Genomic DNA, 25,547 nt, shown 5'->3' with positions numbered 1-25,547 from the left:
AAAATCTTTGTGTTTTTGTTTGTTTTTAATTGACACATAATTGTATATATTTTGGGGCACAGTATAATGTTTTGATATATGTATACACTGTATAATAATCAAATCAGAGTAGCATATACATTACTTCAAAAATTTATCATTTCTTTTTGGTGAGAACATACAAAATCCTCCCTTCTAGATATTCTGAAATATAGAATACAATAGGTAGCAGATGAATGGATAAAGAAAAAAATATATATATACAAAAAAGAATATTATTCAGACATAAAAAGAATGAAATCCTGTCATTTGCTGCAACACGGATGAACCTGGAGGACATGAAATAAGTGAGGAACAGAAAGACAAATATTGCATGATCTCACACATATGTGGAATCTAAAAGAGTTGATCTTATAAAAGTAGAAAAGAGAATAGTAGTTACCAGAGGCTGGTGGTGGATAATGAGAGACTGGTCAACGGATACAAAGTTAGAGTTAGATAGGAGGAATAAGTTCTGGTGTGCAATTGCACAGTAAGTTGACTATGAAATTTAGGTCTCGAAATAAGTTTCAGTTGAAAAAAAAAAGTCCCTTCAAGGTCATTTTGGAATACCCTGGTTTGTATCCCAGAGTTCTCCTAGGCTTAGGAAATGAACATATGAATACTTATTACTTTTAAACTTGAACTTAAAACCAAGAGCAGCGGGAGCCAAGATAGCCAAATAGGAACAGCTCTGGTCTACAGCTCCCAGCATGAGCAAAGCAGAATACCGGTGATTTCTGCATTTCCATCTAAGGTACCGGGTTCATCTCACTAGGGAGTGCCAGACAGTGGGCGCAGGACAGTGGGTGCAGCGCACCGTGTGCTAGCCTAAGCAGGGCAAGGCATTGCCTCACTCGGGAAGCACAAGGGGTCAGGGAGTTCCCTTTCCTAGTCAAAGAAAGGGGTGACAGATGGCACCTTGAAAATCGGGTCACTCCCACCCTAATACTGCGCTTTTCCAACGGGCTTAAAAAACAGCACAGCAGGAGATTATATCCCACACCTAGCTCGGAGGGTCCTAGGCCCACGGAGTCACGCTGATTGCTAGCACAGCAGTCTGAGATCTAACTGCAAGGCTGCAGCAAGGCTGGGGGAGGGGTGCCTGCCATTGCTGAGGCTTGCTTAGGTAAACAAAGAAGCTGGGAAGCTGGAACTGGGTGGAGCCCACCACAGCTAAAGGAGGCCTGCCTGCCTCTGTAGGCTCCACCTCTGGGGGCAGGGCACAGACAAACAAAAAGACAGCAGTAACCTCTGCAGACTTGAATGTCCCTGTCTGACAGCTTTGAGGAGAGTAGTGGTTCTCCCAGCACGCAGCTGGAGATCTGAGAACGGGCAGACTGCCTCCTCAAGTGGGTCCCTGACCCCCGAGCAGCCTGACTGGGAGGCACCCCCCAGTAGGGGCAGACTGACACCTCACACGACTACATACTCCTCTGAGACAAAACTTCCAGAGGAACGATCAGGCAGCAGCATTTGCGTTCATGAAAATCCGCTGTTCTACAGTCACCGCTGTTCTACAGCCACCGCTGCTGGTACCCAGGCAAATGGGGTCTGGAGTGGACCTCTAGCAAACTCGAACAAACCTGCAGCTGAGGGTCCAGTCTGTTAGAAGGAAAACTAACAAACAGAAAGGACATCCACACCAAAAACCCATCTGTACGTCACCATCATCAAAGACCAAAACAAGATAAAACCACAAAGATGGGGAAAAAACAGAGCAGAAAAACTGGAAACTCTAAAAAGCAGAGCACCTCTCCTGCTCCAAAGGAACGCAGTTCCTCACCAGCAATGGAACAAAGCTGGACGGAGAATGACTTTGACGAGTTGAGAGAAGAAGGCTTCAGTCGATCAAACTACTCCGAGCTACAGGAGGAAATTCAAACCAATGGCAAAGAAGTTAAAAACTTTCAAAAAAAAATTAGACGAATGTATAACTAGAATAACCAATGCACAGAAGTGCTTAAAGGAGCTGATGGAGCTGAAAGCCAAGGCTCGAGAACTACGTGAAGAATGCAGAAGCCTCAGGAGCCGATGCGATCAACTGGAAGAAAGGGTATCAGTGATAGAAGATGAAATGAATGAAATGAAGCGAGAAGGGAAGTTTAGAGAAAAAAGAATAAAAAGAAACGAACAAAGCCTCCAGGAAATATGGGACTATGTGAAAAGAACAAATCTACGACTGATTGGTGTATCTGAAAGTGACGGGGAGAATGGAACCAAGTTGGAAAACCCTCTGCAGGATATTATCCAGGAGAACTTCCCAAATATAGCAAGGCAGGCCAACATTCAGATTCAGGAAATAAAGAGAATGCCACAAAGATACTCCTCGAGAAGAGCAACTCCAAGACCCATAATTGTCAGATTCACCAAAGTTTAAATGAAGGAAAAAATGTTAAGGACAGCCAGAGAGAAAGGTCGGGTTACCCACAAAGAGAAGCCCATCAGACTAACAGCGGATCTCTCGGCAGAAACTCTACAAGCCAGAAGAGAGTGGGGACTAATATCCAACATTCTTAAAGAAAAGAATTTTCAACCCAGAATTTCATATCCAGCCAAACTAAGCTTCATAAGTGGAGGAGAAATAAAATACTTTACAGACAAGCAAATGCTGAGAGATTTTGTCACCACCAGGCCTGCCCTAAAACAGCTCCTGAAGGAAGCACTAAACATGGAAAGGAACAACCGGTACCAGACACTACAAAAACATGCCAAATTGTAAAGACCATCAAGGCTAGGAAGAAACTGCATCAACTAACGAACAAAATAACCAGCTAACATCATAATGACAGGATCAAATTCACACATAACAATATTAACCTTAAATGTAAATGGACTAAATACTCCAACTAAAAGACACAGACTGGAAAATTGGATAAAGAGTCAAGACCCATCAGTGTGCTGTATTCAGGAAACCCATCTCACGTGCAGAGAAACACACAGGCTCAAAAGAAAGGGATGGAGGAAGATCTACCAAGCAAATGGAAAACAAAAAAAGGCAGGGGTTGCAATCCTAGTCTCTGATAAAACAGACTTTAAACTAACAAAGATCAAAAGAGACAAAGAAGGCCATTACATAATGGTAAAGGGATCAATTCAACAAGAGCTAACTATCTTAAATATATATGCACCCAATACAGGAGCACCCAGATTCATAAAGCAAGTCCTTAGAGATCTACAAAGATACTTAGACTCCCACACAATAATAATGGAAGACTTTAACACCACACTGTCAACATTAGACAGATCGAGACAGAAAGTTAACAAGGATACCCAGGAATAGAACTCAGCTCTGCACCAAGTGGACCTAATAAACATCTATAGAACTCTCCACCCCAGATCAACCGAATATACATTTTTTTCAGCACCACACCACACGTATTCCAAAATTAACCACATAGTTGAAAGTAAAGCACTCCTCAGCAAATGTAAAACAACACAAATTATAACAAACTGTCTCTCAGACCACAGTGCAATCAAACTAGAACTCAGGATTAAGAAACTCACTCAAAACCGCTCAACTACATGCAAACTGAACAACCTGCTCCGGAATGACTACTGGGTAAATAATGAAACGAAGGCAGAAATAAAGATGTTCTTTGAAACCAACGAGAACAAAGACACAACATACCAGAATCTCTGGGACACATTCAAAGCAGTGTGTAAAGGGAAATTTATAGCACTAAATGCCCACAAGAGAAACAGGAAAGATCCTAAATTGACACCCTAACATCAAAATTAAAAGAACTAGAAAAGCAAGAGCAAACACATTCAAAAGCTAGCACAAGGCAAGAAATAACTAGAATCAGAGCAGAACTGAAGGATATAGAGACACAAAAACCCTTCAAAAAGTTAATGAATCCAGGAGCTGGTTTTTTGAAAAGATTAACAAAACTGATAGACCGCTAGCAAGACTAATAAAGAAGAAAAGAGAGAAGAATCAAATAGACGCAATAAAAATGATAAAGGGGATATTACCACCGATCCCACAGAAATACAGACTACCATCAGAGAATACTACAAACATCTCTATGCAAATAAACTAGAAAATCTAGAAGAAATGGATAAATTCCTCGACACATACACCCTCCCAAGACTAAAACAGGAAGAAGCTGAATGTCTGAATAGACCAATAACTAGCTCTGAAATTGTGGCAATAATCAATAGCTTACCAACCAAAAAGATTCCAGGACCAGATGGATTCACAGCCGAATTCTACCACAGGTACAAGGAGGAGCTGGTACCATTCCTTCTGAAACTATTCCAATCAACAGAAAAAGAGGGAATCCTCCCTCACTTACTTTATGAGGCCAGCATCATCCTGATACCAAAGGCTGGCAGAGACACAACCAAAAAAGAGAATTTTAGACCAATGTCCTTGATGAACATTGATGCAAACATCCTCAATAAAATACTGGCAAACCAAATCCAGCAGCACATCAAAAAGCTTATCCACCATGATCAAGTGGGCTTCATCCCTGGGATGCAAGGCTGGTTCAACACATACAAATCAATAAATGTAATCCAGCATGTAAACAGAACCAAAGACAAAAACCACATTATCTCAATAGGTGCAGAAAAGGCCTTTGACAAAATTCAACAACTCTTCATGCTAAAAACTCTCAATAAATTAGGTATTGATGGGATGTATCTCAAAATAATAAGAGCTATCTATGACAAACGCACAGCCAATATCATACTGAATGGGCAAAAACTGGAAGCATTCCCTTTGAAAACTGGCACAAGAGAGGGATGCCCTCTCTCACCACTCCTATTCAACATAGTGTTGGAAGTTCTGGCCAGGGCAATTAGGCAGGAGAAGGAAATAAAGAGTATTCAATTAGGAAAAGAGGAAGTCAAATTGTCCCTGTTTGCAGATGACATGATTGTATATCTAGAAAATCCCATTGTCTCAGCCCAAAATCTCCTTAAGCTGATAAGCAACATCAGCAAAGTCTCAGGATACAAAATCAATGTACAAAAATCACAAGCATTCTTATACACCAACAACAGACAAACAGAGAGCCAAATCATGAGTGAACTCCCATTCACAATTGCTTCAAAGAGAATAAAATACTTAGGAATCCAACTTACAAGGGATGTGAAGGACCTCCTCAAGCAGAACTAGAAACCACTGCTCAAGGAAATAAAAGAGGATACAAAGAAATGGAAGAACGTTCCATGCTCATGGGTTGGAAGAATCAATATCGTGAAAATGGCCATACTGCCCAAGGTAATTTATAGATTCAATGCCATCCCCATCACGCTACCAATGACTTTCTTCACAGAATTGGAAAAAACTACTTTAAAGTTCATATGGAACCAAAAAAGAGCCTGCATCACCAAGTCAATCCTAAGCCAAAAGAACAAAGCTGGAGGCATCACACTACCTGACTTCAAACTATACTACAAGGCTACAGTAACCAAAACAGCATGGTACTGCTACCAAAACAGAGATATAGACCAATGGAACAGAACAGAGCCCTCAGAAATAATGCCGCATATCTACAACTATCTGATCTTTGACAAACCTGACAAAAATAAGCAATGGGGAAAGGATTCCCTATTTAATAAATGGTGCTGGGAAAACTGGCTAGCCATATGTAGAAAGCTGAAACTGGATCCCTTCCTTACACCTTACACAAAAATTAATTCAACATGGATTAAAGACTTAAATGTTAGACCTAAAACCATAAAAACCCTAGAAGAAAACCTAGGCAATACCATTCAGGACATAGGCATGGGCAAGGACTTCATGTCCAAAACACCACAAGCAATGACAACAAAAGTCAAAATTGACAAAAATGGATCTAATTAAACTAAAGAGCTTCTGCACAGCAAAAGAAACTACCATCAGAGTGAACAGGCAACCTACAAAATAGGAGAAAATTTTCGCAAACTACTCATTTGACAGAGGGCTAATATCCAGAATCTACAATGAACTCCAACAAATTCACAAGAAAAAAACAAACAACCCCATCAAAAAGTGGGCGAAGGATATGAACAGACACTTCTCAAAAGAAGACATTTATGCAGCCAAAAAACACATGAAAAAATGCTCATCATCACTGGCCATCAGAGAAATGCAAAGCAAAACCACAATGAGATACCATCTCACACCAGTTAGAATGGCGATCATTAAAAAGTCAGGAAACAACAGGTGCTGAAGAGGATGGGGAGAAATAGGAACACTTTTACACTGTTGGTGGGACTGTCAACTAGTTCAACCATTGTGGAAGTCAGTGTGGCGATTCCTCAGGGATCTAGAACTTGAAATACCATTTGACCCAGCCATCCCATTACTGGGTATATACCCAAAGGATTATAAATCATGCTGCTATAAAGACACATGCACACGTATGTTTATTGCGGCACAATTCACAATAGTGAAGACTTGGAACCAACCCAAATATCCAACAAGGATAGACTTGATTAAGAAAATGTGGCACATATACACCATGGAATACTATGCAGCCATAAAAAAGGAGGAGTTCATGGCCTTTGTAGGGACATGGATGAAAGTGGAAACCATCATTCTCAGCAAACTATCACAAGGACAAAATACCAAACACCACATGTTCTCACTCAGAGGTGGGAATTGAACAGTGAGAACACATGGACACAGGAAGGGGAATATCACACTCCGGGGACTGTTGTGGGGTCGGAGGAGTGGGGAGGGATAGCATTAGGAGATATACCTAATGCTAAATGACAAGTTAAGGGGTGCAGCACACCAACATGGCACATGTGTACGTATGTAACAAACCTGCACATTGTGCACATGTACCCTAAAACTTAAAGTATAATAATAAAATAAAATTAAATTAAAAAAAGAACATCAACAAAAAAAACCCAAGAGCAATATTATACATTTCCTTGAGCTTGAAGTACAGAACAAAAAGAATTACAGAAATTATCCACTGCCAGTTATATAATATACACAAAAGAGCTTGAAAAGTTTGATATAAATTTTATAATTTAACTTCATACTCTATCATTATAATGGATTCATAACAGCTTGATTTTTTTTTAGGTTTATGTAAAGCAGATACATGACTTTTTTAATTACCTAATTTTGCATGCTTTAAAACCATTACATTTCAAACATATTTTTGAAAAGCCAAATGTTTTTTATTGAGTTTTAAAAAACATTTAAGAAATAAATGTTAAGTGGAAACTAAAATGTGAACTTTAATGTACTTAACTCTGGGGCCTAAAATGACGTATTTCCATACAAAAATATATTTCCATTTAAAAAAATAGATGTTGTTTTCCTAGAAACTTTTCCAACCTGGCTCCTATGGAGCTGCAGCATGCACATCCAGAGGAGAAGTAACATCAGGTTCTGGTGAGGTGGTCTCTTCAGTGCCTTCTTGAATTTTCCCCCCTTTTAGCAGTGTTGAAAATAGGTCTGGAAAAGCATAGGAAAGCTATATCAAATTTTCCTTAGGAGGTTTGTTCCATACTGTTTTAGCAGCTCTGCACAATGAAGGTGCTATATGGTATGACACTAAATATTCATTTTCACTAATGAGTCCTCTCGTGTCATATTAATAATATCCTCAATATAAATACATTGAATTAACTCAACTTAGGATATATTTGAAAACATGCATGTGTAAATTAGATCAGAAACATCCTAAGGACTACACACACACACACACATATATTTAATGTGTGCATATATATTATATATATAATGTATATATAATGTATATATAATATACATAATGTGTGTATATATAATGTTTAAGGCAAGTTGAACTGTTATAAATATATATAATATTTAGGATGGAAACCTTTATATAAAATGAAATATGATGCTTCACAACAATCTGGAAATTTTTATATGCTATCTTTATATATTATATTTTCAAAAATGTTTAAATATAATATGGTCTTTTAAAATCTAGAATATATGAAATGAATTATGTAAGAGAAAGTATGTCCATGTAGAATACCTATAATAGTTTTATATATGTCATATACATATATTCATATAATAGTTAAAATATGTGTAAATGTTTAACCAAAATTAAATATCACAAGTTATATTTTTAACCTTGAATGGAAAAGATAATATTGTATCCTGGAATAATATATCATTCTTAATTTGTTCAAATAATCAGAGTAGTTAATCGGAAAATAAAAACATATTTTGATTTTATTTTTCCCCAGTATGAACTATTCCTCAGGTAGTTAACCTACTGATAATTTAGTTATAGTTTATTTCTAAAATACATAAAAATGTTGTTAATGTGAGTATTGTCTTCAGGTTTAGTGAAAACGAACATGGTAAGTATTTGAAGAAGAGAGGTTGCTAAAACAGTAACCATTAATCTAAATGCTCTTAGTGTTACTGGATCATTTAAAATTGTACAAGCGTTGGGTAGACATTAGAGAACCAATATTTGAATCTTTATCTTATGATTGAAAGTTAATATAAAAAATAAATGATATCATATCCCCATTTCTTTATGATGTTAGTATATTAAAAACAAGTAATGGAGAAGATAATTTTATAATGCTAGGAGCAAAGATAATATTTAAAGCTATTATACTTAAAGGATGTTTTTTCTAACCTCTATTTTCATATTTAGGATTGATAGTCCTTCAGGAAAAGGACATTTGAATTATGTGATTATTTTATGGTACTTAATTTGTGAATTTTATTTAAATTTCATTGGCCTTTCTAATTATTCCCCTTAGTTTATAGTTTTATATAAACCATTAATATTTGAAAATAATGTAAATAATGTAAACAATATAAAGTAATTTTTACAAATATTGCTGTACCCAATCACCATATTATTATAACATAGTTATACACAGGGTAAAATTATACTCAATAGGTAGTTTAACACAACAAAAAACCAGTAAAGTAGCTAGTTCTGCTTACTATATTTTGTCTAATAATTCTAGAAATTTGTATTTGATTATTTTAAAACCATGGTTAATAAAATAATAAGGTATGCAGAAAAAAATAGTTCTGGAAACAAATGATCACTTATAGAAGTGGTAATTTACAATTAAAATTAGAAATACCATATGTGCTAATATATTTAATAATAATGGTATAAGATAAAATAAAAAATGGATCATAAAGAATAAACTCTAAAAACAGAAATGAAGATTAAATCTGCAAGGAAAAAAATCTGATAGAAATTGTTACTACCTCCCAGGACATTTTTTTTTTTTTTTTTTAATTGAAAATTTTTTTTTTTTTTTTTTTTATACTTTAAGTTTTAGGGTACATGTGCACATTGTGCAGGTTAGTTACATATGTATACATGTGCCATGCTGGTGCGCTGCACCCACCAACTCGTCATCTAGCATTAGGTATATCTCCCAATGCTATCCCTCCCCCCTCCCCCCTCCCCACCACAGTCCCCAGAGTATGGCCTACTCAATCAAAGTGAAGTATTCTATTTATAAACACCCTTCTTTGTGGCTTAAGTATGTGTAAATTTACTTGCCCCTGTGAATAGAACCCATTAAAATAGAAAAATGTATTTCATATTTTTAAAATGAAGCTATTAACAAATAGCTTATTTTAGCATGAAAAATATGAACCAATTATTTTGGTTGTAATAAACATCAAATTTATTTGGTACATTAAATAATAATATCACCTCAAATCACTTCAGAGCCTTTTTCATCAATTGTTATAAAAATTGAGTCATAAAATACCAAGCCATTTCTTCCAAATAATGACAACTATCATCTGGTCATTTCCTGTTACACAACAGTATAATCATCATGTTCTTTATGTTACCCAAAACATATTAAATATCCATACTCTCTCTCTTCTCCGATTCCTCAGTTCACAACTATTTGTGTCACATATTTAACTTTCCTATTTCACTTTAAAATTTATAATAATAAACTTACTCTGTGTCCTTAAAATTCATAACTAAATTCTTCTTCTAAGAAACTCTCAAATCCTAAACTGTTTTGTACTTTCATAGTGATTTGCAATTTGATCATGAATCTTTCTTACTTTCACACTTCTTACAAGGTGTTAACAAAACTGTACAATTACAAGAGAATTCTGTTATAACTAATTTCACTTGTAGAATTTTGGAAATCAAAGTAGAGTTAGGAAAATTCTAAGAAACTTAACTATTTGCTGTCCATATATTTGCCTGTGTCAAAGTCTACATTCCAAAATCATGAAAATAGTTAAACTAAAGTTTTTATAAACATATTTAGCTAAAAAATTAATTAGGTAAGTAACAAAAACCTGCAATTTTAGAAACTTGGAAATACAATAATTAAATATATTGTTAGAGGAATGTAACCAGGACCTCATTTTAAAAAATATATTTTAATCACCTACTTTCTTCTTCTTTCCCTCCCATTTTACCCCTTCTTCCTTTGCCCCTCGCTAGACACTTCCCTCTGGCAATATGTACTTAACAGTTACGTCCTTGCTTAGGAAATTCCAGAGGCTAATTTCGAAACAAACCAGGAATGGAGCCCTGATTGAGGAATCCTCCTGCTTAAGGGGGGTTGCGAAGAATTAGTCTACCACCAAGGGGCTGAAGTCAAAATAATGCCATCTTGACGTCCAGATGTATGATTACCCAAGATAAGCCATTGGAACAAAGACACATAGACTCTGCACCCTGTACCACTCCTGTATCTTTCCCATACCAAGTTTCCCTTTAAAAATCCTATAGTAAATTAAAAAAATTTTTTCAGATCATACATAGAGAAGCATATGTTAACCAGATAAATCGTTTTGCATGTTTTATTATGACATTAATATTTTTAAAATACATATATGTTTAAAATATTTTTAAAACTTTAAAAACAGCCAAAAAACAAAAACACACTATTTTTTACAATTACGCATTTTAGAGATGGTAGTGAACTAATCTGTGATTATAGTCCACCATCTGCTCAGTTTGCTAACTCTCTGGCTTTCCAAATAAACCTGCTTTCCTTCCTACTAACCCTTGTCTCTCCTGTCTGGCTTTCAAGCAGTGGGGAGCTGAACCTGGGTTTGGTTACAGGAGGACATACTAAAGCAATTTAATGTCTTCTAAATCCTGCAGATAAATTCTACTGAACATTCATAATTATTTTTCATTATTTCTAATGTGTATGGTTTAAGTAATGTGAATATATGTTAAATAATAGAAAACCAGTTCTCTCTTTTTAAAGGATTTTGGTGAAGTAAACGTAAAAGGTAAGCTGAATAATTGAAGTACATTCTGTGTTTTTAAAATATTTATTTTGAAAATTTTCTCCCAAAAGAGTAAAGGATAAATAAAGGATATAAAGTTGAATGGAGGGGCCAAGATGGCCAATTAAAAGCAGCTGCAGTCCACACTACTCACATAGAAGAATGAAAGGGGTGAATGAATATAGTACCTTTAACCGTAATATCCAGGTTCTCACATTGGGACTGATTAGGCAAACAACTCAATCCACAGAGAATGAAGAAAAGCAGGGTAGAGTGATGGCCCACCCTGGAATACAGCCAAGGAATCCCCACCCCCAACCAAGGGAGGCAGTGAATGACTGTGTGACCCTGCCAGGAAACCAATCTCCTCCCATGGATCTTTGCAACATAGATCAGGAGATCCCCTCATGAGCCCACGGCATCAGGGCCTAGGGTCCAACGGACCCATACAGCTCTGTAGCTGTGTGGAGTGCCAGCAGAGCAGCTGCTCAGGCACACACAGAGACCCAGGAGCTTTACATACTCTGGCTCTAGGATCCTCAACAAGGGTGTGTGCAACTCTGGTAAGGCAAGAGGTCCATGCATATCCCTAGGAAGCGGGCTGAATCCAGGGAGCCAAGCAGCGGTATTCTGAGGGCCCCACTTCCATGATACCTCACAAGATAAGACTCACTGGTTTGAAATTCCAGCCAGCCAATGGCGACAGGAGCCTGTCTGAGAGGGGAAGGAGCTCCCAGGGGAAAAGGCAGCTACTATCTCTGCAGTTCTGTTGACTCAGCCATTCCAGCCTGCTGTCTTTGGAGAGTGCAAACAGTCTGGATGAAAGGGTCCCCTTAGTGCAGCATAGCTGCTTTGCTACACCATGGCCAGACTGCTTCTTTAAGTGGGACCCTGATCTATTCCTCCTCACTAAATGGGGGCTCCCAGCCAGGCTTCAGCCACCCCAGCCAGTTTTCTACAGACAGAGCTCTGACCTCTACCTAAAATGGAGTCCCTGGGGGTAGGTGAGGCCACCATCTCTGTGGTTAGGTGGACTCAGCCATCTCAGCCTGCTGGCTTTTGAGAGTCCAAACAGTCCAGATAAGAAAGGGTTCCCCCAGTGCAGCACAGCTGCTTTGCCAGATGGCAGCTGCTTCTTAAAGCAGGACCCTGATCCATTCCTCCTCACTGGGTGGGACCTCCCAGCCAGGGCTTCAGCTGGGACTCAGACAGTTTTCTATGAACAGAGCTCTAATTTCCATCTAAGACAAAATGGCTGGGAGGTGGGGCAGGCCACCACCTTGGTTGTTCAGGTACCTCAGTCAGTCCAGCCTGTGGGCCCTGGAAAACCCATAACCATCAGGGCTCAAGGGATCCCCAAAATGGCACACTTGCTCTACCAAAAAGAAGCCAGAAAGCTTTTCTTTCTTTTTTTTTTTTTTTTTTTTTTTTTTTGGAGACAGAGTCTCACTCTGTCACCCAGGCTGTAGTGCAATGTTGTGACCTCGGCTCACCGCAACCTCCGCCTCCCAGGTTCAAGTGATTCTCCTGTCTCAGTCCACTGAATAGCTGGGATTACAGGCGCATGCCACCATGCCTGGCTAATTTTTGTATTTTTAGTAGAGATGGGTTTTCACCATGTTGTCCAGGCTGGTCTAGAATGCCTGACCTTAGGTGATCTGCCCACCTCAGCCTCCCAAAGTTCTGGGATTATGGGCATGAGCCACCAGGCCCAGCTAGACAGCTTATTTTAAGCAGGTTACTGACCCTGTTCCCCTTGACTGGGTGAGGCCTCCCAATTTGGGTCTCTGGCCACCTCCTACAGGCATGTTCAGGCTGGAAATGAATTAGTACTCCCCTGGGATGGAGCTTCCAGAAGGAGGAGGCTACAATGTTTGCTGTTTCACAGCCTTCAATTATGATACCTGCAGGTACTGGAAAATCTAAGGCAACCTTGGTAGAGAGGGGACCTCCAGCAACCTGCAGCAGCCCTATAGAAGGGTGTTCTGACTGTTAAAAGAAAAACAAATAAACAGAAAACAACATCAACACAAAAGACCCCACAAAAACCCCATTCAAAGGTCAGCAACCTTAAAGACCCCATAAAGATGGAAAAAATCAACACAAAAATAGTAAAACTCAAAAATATAGAGTGCCCCTTCTCCAAATGACTGCAACACCTCTCCAGTAAGGGCTCAGAACTGAGCTGAGGCTGAGATGGCTGAAATGACAGAAATAGCCTTCAGAAGGTAGGTAATAACAAACTTTGCTGAGCTAAAGTAACATATTGTAACCCAATGCAAAGCGGCTAAGAATTATGATGAAACAATACAGGAGATGACAACCAAAATAGCCAATTTAGAGAGAAGTACAATTAACCTGTTAGACCTGAAAAACACACTATAAGAACTTCACAACGCAATCACAAGTATTAAAAGCAGAATTGGCTAAGCTATGGAAAGAATCTCAGCCTGAGAATATCTTTCTAAAATAAGAGAAGCAGCCAAGAACAGACAAAAAAGAATGAATAAATAAAACCTCTGAGACATACGGGATTATGTAAAGAGACCAAACCTATGACTGCTTGGGGTACCTGAAAGAGACAAGGAGAATGGAATCAACTTGGAAAACACACTTCAGAATATCATCCAGGAGAACTTCCCCAGCCTAATAAGAGAGGCCAACATTCAAATTCAGGAAATGAAGAGAACCCCAGTAAAATACTCCACAAGAAGATCGACCCCAACACATATAATCATCACAGTCTTCAAGGTTGAAATGAAAGAAAAAATGTTAAGAGCAGCCAGAAAGAAAGGCCAGGTCACCTACAAAGGGAAGCCCAACAGACGAACTGCAGACCTCTCAGGAGAAACCCTACAAGCCAGAAGAGACTGGGGGCCAATATTTAAAAAAGAAAACTGCCAACCCAGAATTTCATATCAGTCCAAAGTAAGCTTCATAAGTGAAGGAGAAATACAATCCTTTTCAGATAAGCAAATGCTGAGGGAATTCGTCATCATGAGACCTGCCTTGCAAGGGCTCCTGAAGGAAGCACTAAATACGGAAAGGAAAAACCATTAGCAGCCAATATTAAAACACACTGAGGTACACAAAGCAGCAACACTCTGAAGCAACCATGTAAACAAGTCTGCAAAATAACTAGCTAGCATCATGATGGCAGTATTGAATCCATGTATAACAATACTAATCTTAAAAGAAAATGGGCTAAATGTCCCAATTAAAAGACACAGAATGGCTGTGGGACTTGGTGCCCTAAATTCTAACCACTTGAGCTCCAGTTGTGGCTAAAGGAGGCCAAGGTACAGCTCAGGCTGTTGGATATAAGGCCAAGACCCATTGGTATGTCATCTTCAAGCTGGATAAAAAGCCAAGACCCATTGATATGTTGTCTTCAAGAGACCCATCTCACATGCAAAGACACACAAAGGCTCAAAATATTGAGACTGAGGATAATTAACCAAGCAAATGGAAAACAGAAAAAAGCAGGGGTTATAATCCTAGTTTTTGACAAAAGACTTTAAACCAACAAAGATAAAAAAAGACAAAGAAGGGTATTACATAATGGTAAAGAGTTCAATCCAATAAGAAGTGCTAATTATTCTAAATATATATGCACCCAATAGAGGAGCACCCAGATTCATAAAGCAAGTTCTTAGAGACCTTCAAAGAGACTTAGACTCCCACACAATAATAGTGGGAGACTTTACCACCCCACTGACAATATTAAACAAGTCATCAAGAGAGGAAATTAACAAAAATATTCAGGACCTGAACTCAGCTCTGAGTCAAGTGGACCTGTTAGATACCTACAGAACTCTCCAGCCAAAAATAACAGAATATACATTCTTCTCATCACCACACGGCACTTACTCTCAAATTGACACACAATCAGAAGTAAAATACTCCAAAGCAAATGCAAAATAACTAAAATCATAACAAACTGTCTCTCAGGCCACAGTGTAATCAAATTAGAACTAAAGATTAAACTCACTCAAAACCACACAACTACATGCAAATTGAACAATCTGCTCCTGAATGACTTTCGCGTAAATAATGAAATTAACGCAAAAATCAAGTTATTTGAAACTAATGATAACAAACAGCTAATATACCAGAATCTCTGGGATGCAGCTAAAGCAGTGTTAAGAGGTAAATTTATAGCACTAAATGCTCATATCAAAAAGCTAGAAGGATCTCAAGCTAACAACCTAACATCACAACTAAAAGAACTTGAGAACTGATATGGTCTGGCTCTGTGTCCCCACACAAATCTCATCTGAATTATAATCTGTATAATCTCCACATGTCTAGGGAAGGACCTGGCGAGAGGTGATCAGGTCATGGGGGTGGTTCACCCTATGCTGTTCTCCTGACAGTGACTGAGTTCTCATGGGATCTGATAGTTTTGCAAAAGTTTCATAGTTCCTCCTTCACACACTCGCTTTCTTGCCTGCCACCCTGTAAGACGTAACTGTTTCCCCTTCTGCCATGAGTTAAATGTTTCTGAGGCCTGCCCAGCCCTGCAGAACTGTGAGTAAATTAAACTTCCTTGGTTTATACATTACCTGATCTCAGGTAGTATCTTTATAGCAGTGTGAAAATGGATGAATACAGGAAATTGGTACCCAGAGTGGGGCACTTCTATAAAGATAACCTGAAAATGTGGAAGTGACTTTGGAACAGGGTAACAGGGAGATGAGGGAAAATTTGGAACCTCCTAGAGACTTACTGAATGGTTTTGACCAAAATGCTGATAATGACATGGACAATGAAGTCCAGGCTGAGGTGGTCTCAGATTGAGATGAGAAAATTATTGGGAACTGGAGCAAAGGTCACTCTTACTATGCTTTAGCAAAGAGACTGGCAGCATTTTGCCCCCACCCTAGAGATCCGTGGAACTTTGAACTGGAGAGAGATTATCTGAAACTGGAACTTATGTTTAAAAGAAAAGAGTAAAAACATTTAGAAAATTTGCAGCCTGACAATGTGATAGAAAAGAAAAACCCATTTTCTGCAGAAATGTGCATAAGTAACAAGGAGCTGAATGTTAATATCCGAGACAATGGAGAAAATGTTTCCAGGGCATGCCAGAGACCTTCACAGCAGTCCTTCCCATCATAGGCTCTAAGGCCTAGAAGGGAAAAATGGTTTCCTGGGCCAGGCCCAGGGCTCAGCTGCTTTGTGCAGCTATGGGACTTGGAGCCCTGCATCCTAACTGCTCCAGTCGTGGCTAAAAGAGGCCAAGGTACAGCTCCAGCTGTTGCTTCAGTGGGTGCAAGCCCCAAGCCTTGCCGGCTTACATGTGGTGTTAGGCCTACGGGTGCACAAAAGTCAAGAATTAAGGTTCGGGAACCTCCGCCTACATTTCAGAGAATGTATGGAAATGCTCAGATGTCCAGTATAAAGTCTGCTGCAGGGGCTGAGCCTTCATGGAGAACCTTTGCTAGGGTAGTACAGTAGGAAAATGTGGGGTTGACGCCCCCACACAGAGTCCCTACTGGGGCACTGCCTAGTGCAGCTGTGACAATAGGGCCACTGTTCTTTAGACCCCAGAATGGTAGATCCACTGACAGTTTGCACAGTGCACCCAGAAAAGCTGCAGACACTCAGGGTCAGCCATAAAACCAGCTGGGGGGCTGTACCCTGCAAAGCCAAGGCCATGGGAGCCCACCCCTTGCATCAGCATGTCCTGGATGTGAGACATAAAGTCAAAGAAGATCATTTCAGAGCTTTAAGATTTAAGAACTGCCATGCTAATGTTTGGACTTGCATGGGGCCTGTAGCCCCTTTGTTTTGGCCAATTTCTCCCATTTAGAGTAAGAGCATTTATCCAATACCTGTGCCCCCACTGTATCTTGAAAGTAACTGTTATTTTACAAGCTCCTAGGCAGAAGGAACTTGTCTTGTCTCAGATGAGACTTTGGAATTGGACATTTAGGTTAATGCTGAAATGAGTTAAGACTCTGGAAGACTGTTGGGAATGCATGATTGGTTTTGAAATGCAAGAAGATATGAGATTTGTGGGGGGCAGGGGGGCAGGGATGGAATGATATGATCTGGTTCTGTGTTCCCACCCAAATATATCTATAATTGTAATCCCCATGTGTCGAGGAAGGGGCCTGGTGGGAGGTGACTGGATCATGGGGTTGGTTTCACCACGCTGTTCTTGTAATAGTGACTTTCACAAGATCTGATGGTTTTATAAGTGTTTGACAGTTCCCCCTTCACACAATCACTCTCTTGCCTGCTGCCATGTAAGACATGCTTGCTTCCCCTTCTGCCATGACTATAAGTTTCCTGAGGCCTCCCTACCCATGTGGAACTGTGAGTCAATTAAATCTCTTTTGTTTATAAATTACCTAGTCTCAAGAAGTATTTTTATAGCAGTGTGAAAATGAACTACTACAAGACCCAAGAGCAAAAGAACCCCAAAGCTGGTAGAAAACAAGAAATAACCAAGGTCAGAGCTGAAATGAAGGAGACAGAGATGTGAAAAACCCTTCCAAATAATCAAGAAATTGGCTGGGCACGATGGCTCACACCTGTAATCTCAGCACTTTGGGAGGCCAAGGCAGGTGGATCACCTGAGGTCAGAAGTTTGAGACCAACCTGGCCAACATGGTGAAACCCCACCTCTACTAAAATTACAAAAATTAGCCAGGCATGGTGGCAGGCACTCGTAATCCCAGCTACTCAGAAGACTGAGGCAGGAGAATCACTTGAACTCAGGAGGCAGAAGTTGCAGTGAGCCAAGATCACGTCACTGCACTCCAGCTTGGGCAATGAGAGCAAAACTCTGTCTTGGGGGGGAAAAAAAAAAAAAGCAGCAAATCAAGGAGCTTGTTTTTTGAAAAAAAAATGATAAAATTGAATGACCACCAGCTAGACTAATAAAGAAGACTAAAGAGAAGATTCAAATAATCAGAAATGATAAAGAAAATAACACCACTGACCCCACAGAAATGCAAACCACCATCAGAAAATACTATAAACATCTCTATGCAAATAAACTAGAAAATCTAGAAGAAATGGATAAATTCTGGACACATACACTGTCCCAAGACTGAACCAGGAAGAAATTGAATCTCTCAATAGACTGATAACGAGTTTCAAAATTGAGAGAGTAATAAATGGCCTACCAAACAAAAAAAGCCCAGTGTCAGATAGAATCACAGCTGAATTTAACGAGAGGCACAAAAAAGAGCTGTAACATTTCTAATGAAACTATTCCAAAAAATTAAAAAGGAGGGACTCCTCCCTGACTCATTCTATGAGGCCAGCATCATCTTGATACCAAAACATATATACCTATCAGAGACACAACAAAAAAAGAAAACTTCAGGCCAATATCCTTGATGAACATTGATGCAAAAATCCTCAGTAAAATACTGGCAAACCGAATCCAAACCAGCACATCAAAACAATTATCCACCACAATTAAGTTGGCTTCAGGAGGTTGTTTCAACATATGCAAATCAGTAAAGGTGATTTGCATATGTTGCATAGTTACATAAACATAACTAAAGACAAAAACCATGATTATCTCAATAGATGCAGAAAAGGCCTTCGATAAAATTCAATATTCCTTCATGTTAAAATCTCTCAATAAACTAGGTATTAAACGAACATATTGCAAATAATAAGAACCATATATGACAAGCCCACAGCCAATATCATACTGAATGGGCAAAAGCTGGAAGCATTTCCCTTGAATACCATCACAAGACAAGGATGCCCTCTCTCACCACTCCTATTCTACATAGTACTGGAAGATCTGGCCAGGGCAATCAAGCAAGAGAAAAAAATAAAGGGTATTCAGAGAGGAAGTCGAACTATCTTTGTTTGCAGATGGCATGATCCCTTATCCAGAAAATCCCATTGGTCAGCCAAAAAGCTTCTTAAGCTGATAAGCAACTTTGGTAAAATCTCAGCATCCAAAATCAATATGCAAAAATCACTAGCATTCCTATACACCAACAACAGGCAAGCAGAGAGCCAAATCATGAATGAACTCCCATTCACAACTGCCAAAATAAGAATAAAACTAGGAATGCAGCTAATAAGGGAAGTGAAGGACCTCTTCAGGGAGAACTACAAAATACTGCTCAAAGAAATCAGAGACGACACAAACAAATGGAAAACATTCCATGCTCATAGAGAAGAAGAAACAACATTGTGAAAATGGCCATACCTCCCAAAGCAATTTATAGATTCAAGGCTATTTCCATTAGACTACCATTGACATTCTTCACAGATTTAGAAAAACTATTTAAAAACTATTTTTTAAAACTACTTTAAAAAGAGCCCAAATGGCCAAACAATCCCAAGGAAAAAGAAAAAATCTAGAGGTATCACACTATCTGGCTTCAAACTATACTACTAGGCTAGAGTAACAAAAACAGCATGGTACTGGTACAAGAACAGACACATAGACCAATGTAACCAAGTAAAGAACCCACAGAATAGAGAACCCAGACATAAGATCACACAACTAAGCCATCGAATCTTCAACAAACCCGACTAAAACAAGCAATGGGGAAAGATTCCTTATTTAATAAATGGTATTGGGGGAACTGGCTAGCCATATACAGAAAACTGAAACTGGACTCCTTCCTTATAAACCATACACAAAAATCAACTCAAGATGGATTAAAGGCTTAAATGTAAAACCCAAAACTATAAAATCTCTAGAAGAAAATCTAGGGAATACCATTCAGGACACAGGCTCAAGCAAATATTTCATGATGAAGATGCCAAAAGTAACTGCAACAGAAGAAAAAATTGAGCTCTAATTAAACTTAAGAGCTTCTGCATGGCAAAAGAAACTATCAGCAGTGTGAACACACAACCTACAAGATAGGATAAAAATTTCACAATCTATCCATCTGACAAAGGTCTAACATCCAGCATCTACAAGGTATTTAAAGAAACTAAAGGAAAAAAAAAACCTTAAATAGTAGGCAAAGGACATGAACAGACACTTCTCAAAAGAAGACATGCATGCAGTCAACAACTATATGTAAAAAACTTTTCAACATCAATGATCATTAGGGAAATGCAAATCAAAACCACAATGAGATACCACTCATGCCAGTCAGAATGGCAATTATTTAAAAAATTAAAAAATAGCAGATGCTGGTTAGGTTGTGGAGGAAAAATGTTTTTTTCATTGTTGGTCGGAGTGTAAATTAGTTCAACCATTGTGGAAGACAGTGTAGCAATTCCTCAAAGATCTAGAGGCAGAAATACCATTTGATCCAGCAATCCCATTACTGGGTATACACCCAAAGGAATATAAGTCAATCTATTATAAAGATACATGCATGCGTATGTTCACTGCAGCACTATTCACAATAGCAAAGACATGGAATCAACCTAAATGCTCATCAATGATAGATAGGATAAAGAAAATTTGACATATATTCACCATGGAATACTATGCAGCCATAAAAAAGAATGAAATCATGTCCTTTGCAAAGACATGAATGGAATTGGAAGCAAACTAACACACAAACAGAAAACCAAATACTGCATGTTCTTACTTAAAAGTGAGACACGAATGATGGGAACACATGGAAACTTGCGGTGAAACAACACATACTGGGGGCCTGTGGGACAGGGCTTGGTGGGATAGAGAGCATCAGGAAGAATAGCTAACGGATGCTGGGCTTAATACATAGGTGATGGGATAATCTGTGCAGTAAACCCCATGGCACATGTTTATCTATGTAACAAACCTGCACATCCCGCACACATAGCCCTGAACTTCAAAGTCGGGAAAAAAAAAGTGGAGTGAATTGCATTGCTTTGATTTAATGATTACAAATATCATACATTTTTATCATTTGTTACAGTAAATTTTATATATCATAACATTTTAATTCTAAATACTTTAATCAGACTCTGAAAAATATAGTTTCTTATATAAATTTTCACATGTAATAAAACTGACAATTTTTTAATGCTATCTGAAAAATGTAGTCTATTTTCAAATTTACCTATCCAGTCAAGGTCTACATCCCACATTTGGTAACGTTTCTTCCTTTTTCATCTGAACAGTTCTTTCCCTCAATCATTTCACTTAGTGATTTTACCATTCTTTGACAATCTTTGCTGAATTAATTATTCTTTTAAGTTCTGAAAAACAGTGGTTTCTAATTCTATCATTACTTCTTTATTTAGCAGGAGGCATTTTTTGTAATGAATGCTGTCTCTCATCAACTGGAACCATCTGGCTAACCAGAAATAGAGTTCCTACCAGAAAATGAACATAGATGTTTTTAATTCTTTCCTTAATTACAAATTTTTGGTACAATAGCTAATATTTTTCTTAAAAGGCTTTTCTTAAAAAGGCTTTCTGTTTTGGCATTCTCTTTTTCTCTCTCTCTCTCTCTCTAGACATTAAGGTAGACTTATTTATTTTAATATAATTAATGTGTTTCAATCAACTTCAGTTGATTCACATTATTCTTCTAGATATTTAAATTGTCACATCAGCCCCATCAAGCTGGCTTCTATGTTATCACAAATACACAAACCGTGCATCAAAAGTTAGGTTTTTTAGGCTGGGCGCAGTGGCTCATGCTTGACATCACAGCATTTTGGGAGGCCAAGGTGGGCAGGTCACCTGAGGTCAAGAGTTCAAGACCAGCCTGGCCAACATGGTGAAACCCCATCTCTACTAAAAATACAAAAATTAGCCAGGCACGGTGGCACGTGCCTGTAGTACCAGCTAGTTGGGAGGCTGAGGCAGGAGTATTGCTTGAATCCAGAGGCGGAGGTTGCAGTGAGCTGGAATCACACAACTGCACTCCAGCCTGGATGACAGAGTCTTGAAATAAAAAAAAAGTTGTGTATTTAAAATAATTCAAAACTATCTCTGAAAATTAATTTATGTCATAATCTTCAGTCATTTAAGTTGAATAGAGTTTTATGAAGGCACTGAGAGATTACCCATTCCCAATTTATGACAATAAGGAATATTTTAACAACACACTTTAGGAGAAAAGCAATCATCTTTAAAATGCATGATTTAAATGTTTATGTTTAAGTTTTCTGGATACTTTTAAAGTTTTAAAAAATGTTTTATCAAACATATTTGAAAAATATTAATATCATAATTAAAAATATAAAAGGATTTATGTAGCTAATATGCTCTTCTATTTATGTATGATCTGAAAAAAAAGTACTTACTGATTTTCATTTAGTGACTTTCAGAAAGTTACACTATACTGCCTATCATGAAGGAAAATTAAAATCACATATACCACTACCATAATTGAGTTTTTGCTACGTGTATTTTCCTAAATATTTTTTGAGATATAGTTATACGCATAGTCCTTAGTCTTAAAGTATAATGTAATTGGTCTAAACAAAGACAGTATTATTAGATATCTGCATGAGAATTAACTCTTTTCTTACACAGGTAATTAACAGTCTTAAAGAATTCTGGGCAAAGATAACTTGTAGGGTTCTCTGATAATCCATACAATTTTGGATTAAATAAAATTTTGTTCCTCTTAAAGGCTATATAAACTACTGTTTCAAATTCTATTTAAAACTAGAACAAATTATTTCTATTCTATAATGTCTGTGAATTCCAATTATTTAAATTTTCATTGCAGAGAACAAGAAATTTTATTTAAGTTCAAGCCATTTAATGGAGTTATTTAAATAAGTGGGGGAATTCTCCAAAACACACAAATATACCGATTGACATATATACATCCTAAAATGTATACACATATTAAAATATAATGAGTTATAGGTATACATACACACACACACAATCCTTACAGGTTTCTGTAATACGGGTAATTAAGTGATGAAAGAAAGAGCTACATATCAATAAAAGAATCTAAATAGAAATATGTTTACTGGTTGATTTGTTTTTGTAAACAGAACTTAATTGACCAAGAGAATTTTGACATCACCTTTTAAGAACCCCTGAAGAGTGGGTCTTTGGCGCTAAAGTAAACATTCAGTAAACACATTGTGCACTGAATAAATTAATGCAGGTTTTCATTTTGTTTAATATTTTTTGCTACTTTCCCTAAACCGTAGTATAATATAAGGGCATTTTTCTAATAGACAGATGAATGTTATGCCCTTAAATCTGCTGTACCTTTTCTTTTTCCATAATTAGTCCCATTTTCTATCAATTAATTTGATCTTACTAAAGTTTAAATTCAAACATCTTTGGCTGTAGGAAGAGAGGTCACTAAAAATGAAAGTTCACAGAAGCACAAAATAGCTTCACTAAAGGTTATTAATGTTTTCCTTTACCAATCATTTATTATGATTAAAAGAAAAACATAAAATTGACTTCTGTTGCCTTTTCCCTTATCTCCCTAACATGATTTGTAATGCAAGTATTTTCAGTAGTCTTTAAGAAATCTCGGCCTGCTCCAAAGTCATTTACTTGCCTGTTGTTTGTCCTAGAAGCACATGGTTTTAGGTTTTATTAATACTTACAATTATTTTAAATTGATTATTTGAATAAAATAACTGGGTAATTAGCAAAGGAGAACTTCGATCTTTTGAGATATGCTCTAAAAAATGTACTATGACTTTTATGCACTCCTTTTCTCCTCCTGTAAAGTTAAATAATACTTGGAACTAACAGAATGAAAAATAAAGAAAAAAATCCAGCTGTACTTAGTAGCACAAAAAGCTTGCAGCAAAGTGATTTGTCAAATGAAGAAATATTAAGAAAAGTATTATTAGAGCTGGACACACATTTCTACTTTGGCCAAAGGCATAGATTTCTATATCTAAGAAACTTTAAATAGTATCCGATAACTACAAGTTATTACAGTCAATTATAATCCCTGCCTCAATAGACTTAAAAAAGATGGTTTCTCCTATTGAAATAGACATAAATATAAAAAATATTCCCTAAAGCTAAATTAAATGAAGTAACTAATTGAGTCATTTTTAAGCAAGAGACAACACTCCTTTGTAGATAATATTAATGTACTTTTATGAATTTCTATGGAATCTATTGTCCTGTCACAAACTTTAATTGAATTCTAAAACTTCTTTTATTTTACATTTTATGTATATGTGTGTACATTTAATCCATGCTCTCAAACTTAAATCTATGTGATTTTGTCATTCTTGAGAAGTTTTTCTAATTTTGAAGTTCATGATACTTTATATTTTCCCTGGTTTTCAGTGTAGTATACTAACAGATGATCTAATTATTACTCTTGATATTAACATAAAAATACAACATATCATTCAACATAGCAAAGAGTAGGCTTTTTTCCATTACACACTTATTAAAAGCGGCTACGTTCCACAGTTGCCCATATTTTATTTATGAATAATACAGTAGAGTCAATAAGGAGTAACATTTGATTTTATGTTAACTACAAAATTTGTCTTAAAGAAATCGTGACAGCATATGCTTAACTATAAAATACTCAATTATGATTTAAGATTTCAAAATAATGAACTTTCTAATTTCTCTGCTATCGACTGTATAAAATATTACAGTGTCAGTGATATAATAAGTAATTTAAGTTTTATAGCTACAAACATTTTTCTAGTAGGTTAGAACTGAAATTGTGTTTTTCTGATCACTTATTTACTTTTAAGCACAAACATTAATTTTCTTTATGAGAGCCTGTACAAAATGCTGTGTATCAAAATCCCTTTGCAAAGAGTTTCTAGCACATACCTCAAGCATTTTACAAAAATAGAGTTATACCTTCCTATATGTTTTGTACATACTTAAAGCCCAAGTTTGAAATACATATTTTTCCCATAAAATAACATTAAAACCAACTATAAATTACCTTAAATAAAATATTATTAAAACTCAATATCAAAAAGCCTTATAAAAGTAAGTTCCCAAAGTATAAAATTGCACTGTATTTGATTTCTAATGCATTCCCTACTCCTATCTCTTTGCTGCCTTGCACATTGCCTACCATCACTGAATGGTCAAGGAATTCTATAATATAAAGAAATTGTATCCAATATGTAACGCCTTTATATATTAACTGTCACTAACAGTACAACTTCTCTTAATATAACACAACTATTTAAATCACAAAGCAACGGTTTTAAAAGTATACATTTTCATGTGTTAATAACATTAGACTATAAAAGTTTAATATGTAAACTTAGAATATAATTTTATCCATTTGGAAAATATGCCATTAGTTGCCTTTTCCCTTCAAAAATTTACTTCAATCTCTAGCATCGGAGTAAATCTCTAACATACAGTTATTACTATCTATGATTTATAATCCTTTTTTGTGTTCCAATCTCTATGCAATGAAAATCTCAATCATGATTAGGTTAACAAAATAATTTAGTTCATCATGAT

General features: G+C 37.1%; 1 protein-coding gene across 11 annotated transcripts in view; it reads right to left on the bottom strand.

Moving 5' to 3' along the window:
* The window catches only part of EPHA6 (EPH receptor A6), a 943,752-nt gene that overhangs the window by 813,935 nt on the left and 104,270 nt on the right, over positions 1 to 25,547 (bottom strand). The window contains exon 2 of one of the 11 annotated variants that reach the window (XM_009445928.4): positions 7,310 to 7,429. The exons of the other annotated variants lie outside the window; for them this stretch is intronic. Within the exon in view, the coding sequence (XP_009444203.1) occupies positions 7,310 to 7,357 (48 nt within the window). The 5' untranslated portion in view covers positions 7,358 to 7,429. The remainder of the gene's footprint in view (positions 1 to 7,309; positions 7,430 to 25,547) is intronic. 11 annotated transcript variants of the gene reach the window in all.

The sequence above is a fragment of the Pan troglodytes genome, chromosome 2, assembly GCF_028858775.2.
Source record: "Pan troglodytes isolate AG18354 chromosome 2, NHGRI_mPanTro3-v2.0_pri, whole genome shotgun sequence".
Classification (NCBI taxonomy): Eukaryota; Metazoa; Chordata; class Mammalia; order Primates; family Hominidae; genus Pan; species Pan troglodytes.
Note: the sequence above shows the minus strand (reverse complement) of the source record. Positions and strands in the feature narration are given on the sequence as shown.